We start from the raw sequence: 13,419 nt of genomic DNA, 5'->3' as shown, positions 1-13,419 counted from the left end.
TTCTGATTCAATGACTGCTTTTAAAACCCTTGAGTAGGGCATGGCATATGAGCTATTGTAAAATTGACATGCATTATTTTCAAAGAACAAAATTGTAAAAACAAAAACAGAATTGTTCTTATTTTAAAAATTCTTTTCATCTTGAGATATTTTTAAGACAAGGTGTGCCATCAATGTGTACCAATGTTTTCCCTGTTTACAGCATGTAACTTAAAACCTCTAATAGACAATACTATGACCCAATATTGCAATCAGACCTTGACAAGTAAGCCCCATCCTATAATTTCAAAAACAATTCAATGAATGTTGAAACAGTGTTGAAAAGACTGGCACATACCCTCCATACGTTCCTCATTTGTACACAACTGTACTATTTTTAGCCATTTCCATTCTAGTAGAATGGTTATGATAGGATTCATATACTATCTAATATTCCTAATGAAAACTCCATGTATTGTAATTCTCCTAATCATACATGAAATCTTTTGTCATTGTTTTAATCAGAAATATTCTAATTGCTATAGATATGAGCAACAGGAAATGATTCATACTTAGTTATGATTCCTTGTTTCTACTTTGAAATACAAATACCGGTATTGAATATAATAAGTGAATGATTCCCTAAAACTTTTACTCGTTATTTGCAAGTTTGATATTTCTTCTCTAAATTTGAAAACTCAAATTATTACCAGATACTGGTTCAAGTAGAAAAGCTTAGTCTCCAGAAATACCACAACTGTGTAAAAAAATATACTTTTACTTATCAATAGCTGTTTTAAGACATTCTTTGATACTTTGGTCCATTTTAACACAATTCAAACCTATGGCATTGATGTTTGATAAAACTGCTCTAAATATACCTCCTTAGTGATCAGCGAAGAAGACAAGTACAAATTGTGTACTAATTTTAAAATAACTCATGTTTAGTTTTAACTTTGGGCCCAATATATCTTGAAGATTTATAATGGAATAAAGCAATTCAAAGTGTTTTAATGTTAATTGGAATAAATATCAGTAGGATTCAGAAGTTGTTGGTTGTCCAATTCAGATGACCGGTGAAGACACAAGACTTACCCTGACTTTGGGAACAGGACAGATGACTTACCCTGACTTTGGGAATGAGACAGAAGACTTACCCTGACTTTGGGAACGACCCGCCGCATACATTCATCATGACTCTCTGTGTCTCGAAGTAAATCTGGCAAATTGTGAATGACGCTGATTCTCTGCACCTCTTGTCCAGAACTGCAACAACAATGAAATATCATTAATTATATACAAGGCTCTCAAATCATAAACAGGTATTAAATATTACAAAAGAAGGTACCAGTACAAGTAATTCATTGTCAGGATCCTTTTGCCTCAGTTATATTGGAGAAGGGAAATATCGTGAAAATCACAGAACCATGGACATGAATGCTAAATTATGGTAGTTTCTGTTCACTTGACCAAGATACAAAAAACTTCTTTATTATTTTAATGGTAACACACATATATTGGTAGTAACACAAAGTAAAGACTTGTATACTTCTGTGGCTTCATCTTTTGAACTGACACACCTAACAGATTCACAATGCTAGAGGAGTATGTTATTTGTAATGATTTCTTTGATCAGCTGGACAAGTAAAAGATCTGGAAATAATACATGTACAAGAAACAAACACCCCAGACCTTATGGCTGGGCTTTTACAATATCAGACAGACATCCTGTGTGTGGATGCCCAGGTTAATGAAATAATCTCTTCTCTGGCAGGTTTTTGATGTCTGAACGTTAAGATTTGAATTTATTAATTCTTATAATAAAGATCTTATCCTTGTTTTATCAGCTTGTACACACAAGGCTTATGAGGTGTTTCTTGCGGCATCTGGCACAGAGGCTTTTTTCTACAGATATAACCCCTTTTTATTGGATAATTACTCTCACTACAGGAAAGCCATTTTTACGACCACAGTTATTAAATTGAGGCGTACAAAACCCAACAAGCAGGCTATCTCATACATCAATTTGCCTCTACGGATTACATAATGGTTGAATGGGAAAAAAATCATTGAATTTGGCTTTTGAATCTGCAAAAACAAAAGCTGCCAATACACAAAGTCTCTGACTTGCTCCAGGCAAGATTCATTGGATAAGCAAAATAAAACTTTCATCAATTGTGCATCTTCTTATTGCTGAAATTTTTCTCCATCATAATTGACCTTTTTATAAGATATATTACAGAGAAAATGACTTCTTTGATGGCAGTCACTTTGAAATCAAGTCAACATCTACAAAGCACTTATTACTCAAAAGTGATTTAAGACAATTATCTCAATGCGTGAACAAAATATAAATTCCTATCTCCAGCAACTGATTTTCTGAACAAGACTATTAAGTATCACAAAGGAATTAAAGGAAAACCCCGAGAAGAGGAATAACCATAAAGTCAAAAGGCAGACTCATCAAAACATGGCTGATCAGTAAGTTGTGTGGCTGATGGCTTCGTGATGCCTGTCTGGCTCTTTCAAGAAGACAACGATGTGTATACAAGACAAAACAGACAAGGAGAAAATGACCAACATCTGCCACGGGAGGCAAGCTCTGCCTTCTGGAGGTGTCATATGGAACACATTATAACAGGGATAGACTTCGTATAATGAGGCCCCACACTGGGCTATAATTAGGGGTCAGACTGAAAGAAACAAGCGAACCCCATCAGAAAGTTACTTCTTGACCCCAAGGGAACCCTGGGTGCATTGAAAGATCACTTTCTTTATTATCTCCTTTTAACTCATTATTGAATTACTATAAAAATCTCTGGTTACTTGTAAACTATTAGGCAAGAGAAAATTGCCATTCAACTCAAACTTATCTGTTAAGGTGAATAATGTCAGAGTAATCATATTTCATTCTCAATATGCCATTCAGCTTTATAATACATGTAAAAGGAGCTAGTGATTGTTATCAGATTGTTGCCTCAGCAGCGATATCACACCGTGGGTACGACTGTCACTACCTGATCTCCTCCTTTATGCTGTATACGATTATAACTACTCAATGACATCTAGCTATACCCTATGATTCAGGAATAGAATTGATCATAATTATAGAAGGAAAAAAATGCCTGTTCGTATTCCCGCACAAATATATACGCAATGGATTAAACCACAGGCGAATCAATAAGTGACCAACAAATGTAAATATTGACTTTTTTTTTAGATGGGGATTTCACAACATTTGCATTAGTCAGGCTGGACTGGGAAGATGCTGAGTGTTGTGATATGGGAATAGGAGGCTGTAACACAATACGGCACCATCCTCCCAATTAATAGATAAAGCAGGTCAATCTATCACCTCCTGAGCACTGTGTATCACAGGCTAGAGATTGGAGTCATCAGCCTTACATCACCAGCTGTAAACACCAGCTGAAGTTCTTCAGGATTAACCAGCCTTGAGGTTACATGAATTTAACATACTTCTTTATATATTGACAACTGATTAAAGTAAAACCTTGGGTATCCTTGATAACTATCGGTGCCTTATCAGGTTGAAACCTGTATATCCATGGATGTTACCGTGAGTTTGGGACTAATTCCTGACAATTTTTTCTCGAAGGGTTGGAAATAGTCATGAGATGAAAGATAACCTGAACTTAAATCTTATAAAACTTGATAACCATCACAGCTGATCTTGGATCACGCGTCACATTAAAATCACCTGATCTGGCAAATCAAACATCTACTCTAGATGTAAACTGACTTTCAAATTATTTACTGTTCTATATATTTTTAACTGACATCCCATTACCCTGCACATGAATAACCTATTCATCATTATTGAAATTACAGCAATTATCACCAAGAACCCGTTAAACCCGGGCAAAAAGAGTCCAATACTTGCTTTAATTCAATTTCAGTCTCCATCCCTTACTGAAATTATGCTCTTGTAAGCAAAGAAATGTGTACATTATCTGACAATAACTTTAATTTTGCCTTCAACATTTGAGGTCGTTTTACTGTTGATCTTTTAATCCAATCTAAATTGCTCATGATTTGATCCTCATGAAAAGATTTTAAAGGTAATCATTGTGAATTGAACTGAAAGAAATTCTGTGTTTATACTCTGACGGTATGTTCAAAGATTTTAGAATAGAATAGGGATGCTTTATAAATATGACATGCACTATCAATCACTTAGGTCAACAAAATACAGGATGAGGTTTTGGGTTTACTAAAATTCATGGAAATAAATATACTACTAGAGTATTTAAAAATGAGAGTGAGAAATATTTCCTTGTTTAATAATCCCAAAACTGCTTTTTCCTAGAAGTTTCCTGCTTTTACAAGCTAGAGAGGCCGGGAACATGTGTAAACACTTGACAAATTTTAAACACAAAGAGCAGTCTAAACTAATTCATATGAGAAAATATTACACACACATCGTCATCACTTAATTATGATGCATACATTTTCCTGTGCTTCAATTTACAAAATGCACACATGCTTCAGTGCTATAATAAATACATACCCTCCAAAAATAACAAACTAACCAACAAGAGCAGAGAATCTGCCAATCTCAGATTTTGCACAAAACAAAAAATTTGAAGTACTCGACTCCTATAGACATTGATTTTCCCTATCACGCTAGTAAAGTATTATTAGACCATTACAAGTGCCATATAAACTACAAAAAAACATGTATACTCAAAGACAATAAATCAGAAACATAAACAGTTCAGCCACCTTGTTTCTTGGTGACAAAACAAAGCCAACAAATTAGTGTCTGCAGGTGTAAACAACCTTTATCTATCCGTCTATTCTTGAATTCATAAGATTTCATCAACTCTGACATTGAAAGTCATTGACAGTCTTCCTTACAAGCAGAGGATCCCCTTCACAAATGTAAACATACCTTGGAAGGTCATCCTCCTCATCCAGGGATGAACTGGGCACCTCGTCCCAAAACAGGTTCACATTCTCCCCTGTACTCGTGTTCTTATAACACACTTCAATATCTTCCATAACAGTGAGTTCAAACACAACATGTCCCCATTACAATGAGATGTGACTGCACTCCTTCTACACCATAACAACACACACGCTGATCGCTGATGCATCAGCCTCAGTTCAGATAAATATGTGGGCAGTCACTTGGAGCTTTCTCTTCCGGCTCGAAGCTCAATGAGCTGTCACATTCCCTCCAGTCCACTGTGAGCTATTTCTCTCCAAACATTGCAATTAGAACCGATTTCTTGTCTTGAATGGCCCGGAATGACAATTCTACATTGCTCCATGCTTCACACATGCAGGCTTATCGGCCATTATGTCATCTCTGCTATCAAAGGATTGATTTAACAGTTCCGACAGAAGCTATTGAAGAAGAGGAGACCCTTTCTGTGTTTGTATCCTCTTTTCAATGCTATGCATAATTGAGCCAGAGAGATTGTTTTCTGTGTTAATGAATTATGCTTTTCTAATTTGAGGCAATTTTTCACTGCTGATGGGATGCCTTTCTAGGGTGGAAAATTCTGAGCTAATTGATTTTCCAATCATGGATTTTTTTAAGGATAATATGTTATCACATTTTTGTATTGTGTGCACAACTGTCTAAATGTGTTGGAACACTAAAGGAAAGCCATGATTAGGCCGTGTTTATTAGTGAAGTGTGCAATAGTTTCCTGGCACTGACATGCCAGTAACAACAACCACCTCAAAACAAAATGGAATCTTTAAATTCCTTTTTCTAAAAATAATTGATATTCTGCTTTATCACATATTTCAGGAGTTTGTTATTACAGATGTTGAGCAATCAATAATGTATGCTAACCACCTAAATATATACTTACAGACCAGTGAGACCATGATTCACTCTAGGAGCATTGTCATTAACTGCATTCTCTTAGCTTTTAAATACCGATACCTTGAATTGATCATGCCAGAAATGGATTTGTTCAAATAATATTACATAACAAACAGTTAAGACACTAATTGCCTATATATTTCATACTAGGTAACTTCTTAATTGAGAAATTCAAAAATTAAATCTAAATTGTTTCCAGACAAAATTCTCATTTGTTGACATATAGTCATTTAAATTAGCTCATTTGATTCTCTTAAATCTGTTTTAAAAAGTAATAGGGATTTGCATGCAGAAAGGCCACTGCATGTATTAACAATTAAGCCAGTGAAATATCATCAGGAAACTTAATTTTGCAGTACATGTATTGATGACAAAGCAATGAATGTGATTATACTGATAAAGTTATATTTGTATTTGTTTATTCGTGTTTTTCTTTTAGGAAATTCAACTAAACTGTAAATTATATTGCATGTAGCTATATAAACTTTAATAGCAAAAAATAGAAAACCAAACCTTCAGTAATGCCTTTCAATTTCATGGCTACATATCAAACAAATCTGTGACCATAAAAATTAATCCTTTGAACTCTAAGTAGGGCTAATTTTATTGAATCAAAAGGTTTGTTCTACAAAATCATTAGCAAACAAGAAATCAATACAAGGTTTTGCCTTTTTATGAGCCACTAGTGCTTATAATTACAGCTTTAATAGTTTCTCACAGACTGACATTTCATTTCCAGACATTTTGGCGAATTGATAAATCTCGAACATTTCCAATCATAATAAAGTAGCAGCCCTCTGCCACCATGCTTGTGTTCGGGGGTAGGGGCCAGTGGCTGGGTGTGAAGATCTGACAGCATTGACAATCAGTCTTGTCAGACGAAATCAGATAGCACCAGGAATACAACATTGACTTATGACTTACGTGTTGGTAATATATGACATAGAGGACCAAGAGGAAATTGTGCTTTAGCATGAAGCACAATGGAGTCACCTACTTCACAGAGTGGGATCAATAGATACTAGCTTTAATTATACAAACACTCTATACACCCAGATATTTAAATCTCTACTCCACATCTTTTGTTAGTACTCTTTTTGGAAGTCTACATTTGTTTACACCAGACTAAGCCTTCTTTATGTTCATTCTATGGATAATTTATACATAACTGCTTTGTGCATTTCCCCAATAATTAGGGGATGGGGGAGAAGAATGCCACAAATATAGCTTTAGTGTCTCATTCACGTAAACTATATGTTCTTGAATATTCAAATTATAAAGACTATTTAAAATTAATGAATCTTTACCTTTTAAAATCACCACCCCCTCCCTTCCCCCTCCCCACCCCTCAAAAAAAAAGCCTGGCCATATTTTCAATAACTAATCATGCATGAATCAAGAAGTGGAATATCCAAGCAATACTGTACTTGTTGTGACCATTGAGCATGAATAAAAGATGAAGTTCTCACTAGAAAATATCAGGCTTCTCAAACGAGTGACGCTCAAAATATTTTAATGACAAAATGAACAACTAGGTATAATCAATTCATAATGCGAGCATTCAAGCTCAAGTGCTCGATTGAATTCAATCGGGTCAGTGTTTGAATATAATTAAATAATGGTAAACAGATTATATGGCGTACATTTAATGCTTCAATATGGCAGATAAATTCACATTAGGAAAATTGATTGCTCTATTCTGTTGCTTACACTAGGTATATAATTGTCAATAATGTAGGTGCCAATTTTACACATATTTATGGCATATATTTTAATGCCAGACCATCTGATTGATTCTAACTTGCCCAGCCGAGGTGAAAATGGAAAGGTTTTAAAGATCTATAAAAAGCTGTGATGTACTCTTCCAGCACATTGCATGCAGTTACAGATTGATGGACAGGTCACAACCTGAATCATTATCTGTCTAACACAGAAGATTTCCACATACATATATAACATACACAGTCCCGTGAACTGAATTCACTTTAATAATTCTTTCTGTACTTCTAACTAAGAGGATTTCATCCTAAATATAACTGCTTCATGTGATAGGAGTGCGCTGTTTATCTTATAGGATTTCAACAAACATACATGACTGATTGGACTGTGCTATACTATACCATCCTATTCATAATATCCTTACTGAGGATTTCATCATGCATACATCATGTAACATGTATAGCATAAAGTCCTGGACTTAACCAATATGACCAAATTAATAAATTGTCACTTTTAATAAACTAACCAAAATACATAATAGGTACATAGATTGAAAATGTAAATAAATTCAACATAAACACAAATTTTATACTTCCAAATATATTCTAATTCTTTAATAAGTTCAAGACATAGGGTTATCTATACTTAATACATTAAAAAGGATTATGTTTCAAATCAAGTCTTGGAACTAATGTTTGCTACTATTTAACATGTATCGTATCAACACTCATAATTCCATTTAAAGGATTCCTAAAGGCCATGTGTATTTTCCATGAAACAGAAAAAACTTTATATTGAATAATATTGAATAAATTAATCATTTATGAAGGTGACTTTAATATTGTACAATAACTATTAGGTTAATGAAATTCTGTATCCTCCATTTTTGAACTTTTTATCTTAAAAAAAAAAAATTAACCGATAAGTTACCATTGATTTTCACTAAATGAAAAACTCATGAACCACACATAAAATATTTAATGATAGTCAATTTGAACATCAAAATCTTCATCCGAAACATATTTTGAGTACTTAGTAATATTGCAATGAAAAGGTATCACACATGTGTCATTAACCAAGAAAAAAATTACACCCCAATGTTCGATTCATGAACTGTATTGAACATCTCCAAGTCAAAATACATAATCAGTAAACGAAAATCTTGCAATCTGTTTTAATTCCCAAAATTGTCCTTTATAAATGGTAGTTCAAAGTTTGATTGGCTCTATTTGATATGTGTAATCTCAGTTTTTATTGTTTTTTTAGTATCGATACTGTGTCTCTAATATAAACACAAACCAACTCATTAATTACAAGCAACTTGACTAGTCATAATTCTTGCATACACATAAATGATTTTAATCTGACTAAGAGGATATTGGCTGTGCAGATATTAAAACACAATCTGCCCTTACTCCTTGCCATTGTATTTAAAAGCAACAACAAGAGATTAACAAGGTAGATAATCAGAACTGGTATTTAAATTCCTCGAATTAACAAACGAATGTTAATGTCATATGAGGGCTCCGATATGTCTAAAAAATCACATAGTCTCTAAATAACATTATTTCACACGCCATCCATACTCACCTTAGCAAATACACTGATCTCTCTATATCACTCAAGTGTTCATCAACCGTTAACTTTTCAAGTTCTTCAACGGACTGCAAAAATTAAAATAATTGCATATGCATTGATCAATTTCAAATAAAATACTCGCATTTATTGACAGTTGCTGTAAATTTCGACTGTTGGGAATTACCTTGAGACCCTTGGCAGGTCTGTCCAGTTGCAAATCCTGCAAGTCCTCGGCGAGCGACGTCGACGTCGCATCTACAGAACTTGACATGTTATTAGCTGAAAATAAATCTATCCAAAACTCTGGTCATAATTAACAATCATCCAAAGATACATATTTACAGGGGTACACAGAATCTTTAAGGACACTTCGTTTTTCAGAAATAAACAAGCTCGAGAAAGCTTCACTTGACAACACACTTGGCCTCCATGATGGAAATGTGCATAATCTCGTTTTGTCTCGCGAGATATGGCAACGAATAAAGGCGCGAAAAAGTATTTAAAATCCTAATATCACGATGTATACTGTAGATCTACTTCTTTACATAGATCTTGGTCTCCAAAATTGAAAAAAAATGTGAAATTCCAAAATATTTTTCTTTATTTCATTACTTCAAAGCGGAGTCTCTTATTTCGCCCATTATTTAGTCATGTAGGTTGATTTTTATTTCCATCATACTAGTGATATATATATATACCTAGCTTACTAAAAGTCCTGGACTTGACTCATTTGAAACTGTGATGATATTAAGGTAATCATTGTACAGTTCTTCTTTTCTTTTTCTATTATATATTCAGAAAAAATAAAAGTTTAAATGCATTCCAAAAATAACTTTACGTCCTAACGTACGTTAAATACATTGCATCAGTGTATTATATACTCTTGGGCCAAAACACTCACCCGTGATACAAACCAGGTTTTAAAAAATACCTGGACAATTAAGTAGGGTACCATTGGCGGATCCAGAACCCCCCCCCCTTTCTCTGGGATATCTGATTTTTTTTTTTTTGAAAACGTTTAATACCTATTACATGTTAAAGGCAATTTTCCCCATTTATAACTGAAATACTGTAATTATCTCAAATAAATGCTTTTAAAATTGCTTATTTCAAAAATTTCGTACAACGTTTCATAATTTTGTTCTTATATGAAAAAACCCTATCAAATATCGAACAAAAGAAAGCCTTTTTCTGTTTTGTTACCAAGAATCGGAAATTCTGTTACAAAAATACCGTGTAAAGGGTTTATATGCAAACCATTATGAAAATGCACAACTTTTCAAAACTTTATAAAAATTTTATAATATGATCTCATCAGTTCAGTCCGGATGATGTAGCGCACCCATTAGAGAGGTCACATCAAGTTCCCTGGGACGACAATTGCTTTTACCATTGTGTTACACACGAACCATCTTTTTAGCTGATAAATCATCCCCATTCTCTTGCCATACCCTATCATTTAGACCTTTATTTAAGAAGGCAATCGATAGAAATCAAAATAGATAAATAGTTCAGATTTAAAAACATCAAAGCCATAGAAAATTACCAAAATATCCATTTTTATAATACATGTAGTTTTTCGTAATTAGTCAGTTATTTTTTGTTTCTTAGTGTTTCTTTTCTATCAAGCATAGCACTTTCTCATTGCTGGAAACTTGGGTTTCTTTAGGCTAGATATTATGTAAATCTTCCTTACTTAAACCAAAACAGCAAAACGCTCAATACACTGTATAATGCAATGCACTTTGATGTTGAAATAGATGTGAAATAGATAGTGATGAGATAAATGTGTATTAAATACAGTTGTATACGCACTGAAAACGTTCAAAAAGTCCTTGTTTATTGACAAATGATGAATTTTGCACATATTGATTTTCATCAAATCGACCCTCCCCCCTTTTCCAAATTGCTGGATCCGCCTCTGGGTACATTAAGGTAATGTTTAATCAACAAGATTTTCTCCATTTATTCCTATGCAACACCCCCCCCCCCAGTTGTGGTCCACTTAACTCCCGGGATCATTATTTTTAAAAAAAATGTATCTGCACTGACTACACACATGAGGATGCTTTCACACAAGTTTCAACCTCCTGGCCAAATAGTTTTAGAGAACATTTTCAAAGAGCTTTTACTATTTATCATTATGTAAAAATTCGACCCCTCCCCCTATTTTGGCCCCATCCTACCCCGGAAATATTGATTTAAAATAAACTTGAATATACACTACCAAATGATGCATATACCGCAGTTCTTCTGCTAGATGGTCAGAAGTAGAGAGAAAGAAAATCAAGATTGCGTCAATTATTTAGGATTTCACCAAAAACGTACGGTCTCTTGGGACGGGAGTCACGAATTTCACACAATGTTTTTTGCCTTCCTTACACCATCTACGTTGTATATAAGAACGAAGTTCTACATGTATATTAGGCTGTTTGTTTCCGTGAAGAGGCTGCCAATGTTCAGAAGTTAACGACCGACGGCCCGAAAACGCACGACGAATGACAAAAACTATACTTACTCAAATGTCTATAATGTTCAAGTTTAATGTTCCTATTTCTCTTGCAAATTTTACCGTGTTCCAGAAATTTTAATTTCTGTTTTCTTTCATTCTAATCAAACATGCATCTATGTTTGGTATCATTTGACGGTATAAAAGAGAGCACTTATTATTGAACATAGAAACTTGAGCAAGTTTATAGACAGAACAAAATGAAGCATGATCGAATGAGACGTAAATCTGTTAGCAACACATTTGGCAACGGGTAACACAACGAACTGTTACATGCGCGTAAATTATGCGCGTACGGTTCGCCGTAGAATTCACTTCATTTCCATATAAAAGCAGTAAAATTTTCTTTAAAATTAAGACATTCAGTATAATAAAATAAATAGTGCCTGTTTGGGAAGGCAACTGTTGAAATTGACACCCCGAGACAACCATTGTCAACCGACGCAAATTGACATCCCGAGACAACCATTGTCAACCGACGCTTCGCGCGTTGGTTGACAATGGTTGTCTCGGGGTGTCGATTTCAACAGTTACCCTCCCAAACAGGCATTATTTATATAAGAGTAAGGTATGTGGCATTCCTACTAGCTTTGTCGAGTAGGTAAACCCGTTTACCCTTTCGCTCGATCGGTAGAGTGCTGGACTGGCATGCCAAAGGACCTGGGTTCAAACCTCAGCAGAGGCAAAAAGTGTTTCTGTTGCATTGTTATACAATATGACAATATTGTATGATATCATAGTAATAATCAAATCCATCAAGCAAGTTAAGTCAGGTAAGGCCTGCTTTTCTAAGCATCCTTTATATTGAAGATCAGGCTATGTATCTGAAGTTAGTCAAATGTATTTCATATCTAAAGTTATATCAATCATGAAAGTTTGTCTGGACAGTGTTTTCTTCCATATTTCAATTCAAATCAAATAATAATACATGTAATTGTAAACGTATATTTGGCGTATTTTTTTTTTTTTACCAAAAGGGTAAAAATTTGAATATTAAGCGTATTATTCTTACACATACAAACACATCTTTACATTTACAATGAAAGAAAAAGTGAACAAGCTCACAAGCCCTACGCTAACGCATAATTTGACATTGCTACGCGTAACGCAGGATACACAAATTACACGTAACTGAACAAAGGAACATAACTCCCAAAAAATTATCAACTACAAAAGTATCTTCAACATTGGCCATAATTTTAAGTTTAAGGGGGGGGGGGGGGGGGGGGGGGGGGAAATCCCAGAAAACAGGAATCAGAATTTCCTGTAGATGTGCACAGTTTTACGAAATTCTACTCAGTGGTTTCAGAGTGGCTAGTAAACATTTTTCTGCAGCATATTCAATACAATGGCCAAACTTGAAAGTTCGAAAAATTCACGAAAAAATGAATGTCTTAATTTCCTGTAAATGATTCACTGAACCATGCCAGCTATTCCAAGAGCAAGATTATAGATGATTTAATGATTTAATTCTGCATGGTTGCAAAGCCTTTTTGATTGGATAAACAAATTCATCTACAGTTGACATTTAATATATCGAACCATGATATCATAAATACAATTGTTATGTTGAAGCAGAGACATAAATAACAGAGATTGGCAACTGATCGAAATCTCGCGATCCCTATTGTAAAGTGTTCCCAGTTTAAATCAGTATATCTTTCTAATAAACAATTATATCGAAATATAAACAGCTAAAGCCTATTACCAACACATTCAAAATTATTTTTTATATTATATTTTTCATGAGTTTGTGTCATAAGCCTATACACAA

At 34.2% G+C, this 13,419-nt stretch overlaps 1 protein-coding gene across 18 annotated transcripts in view; it reads right to left on the bottom strand.

The window, feature by feature from the left end:
* The window catches only part of LOC128175501 (serine/threonine-protein phosphatase 4 regulatory subunit 4-like), a 32,011-nt gene extending 22,428 nt beyond the window's left edge, over positions 1-9,583 (bottom strand). For 16 of the 18 annotated variants that reach the window (XM_052841146.1, XM_052841152.1, XM_052841143.1 and 13 more), the window contains exons 1-3: positions 9,321-9,583; positions 9,149-9,222; positions 1,137-1,245 (exon numbers count right to left, since the gene is read on the bottom strand). In XM_052841146.1, the coding sequence (XP_052697106.1) occupies positions 1,137-1,245; positions 9,149-9,222; positions 9,321-9,407 (270 nt within the window). In that variant the 5' untranslated portion in view covers positions 9,408-9,583. Of the gene's footprint in view, positions 1-1,074; positions 1,085-1,136; positions 1,246-4,891; positions 5,142-9,148; positions 9,223-9,320 lie in introns of those variants that run through there. The other 2 variants (XM_052841144.1, XM_052841155.1) reach the window with 2 other exon arrangements.
* Between the last annotated feature and the right edge of the window lie 3,836 nt (positions 9,584-13,419).

The sequence above is a fragment of the Crassostrea angulata genome, chromosome 3 (genome assembly GCF_025612915.1).
Source record: "Crassostrea angulata isolate pt1a10 chromosome 3, ASM2561291v2, whole genome shotgun sequence".
Lineage (NCBI taxonomy): Eukaryota > Metazoa > Mollusca > Bivalvia > Ostreida > Ostreidae > Magallana > Magallana angulata.
Note: the sequence above shows the minus strand (reverse complement) of the source record. Positions and strands in the feature narration are given on the sequence as shown.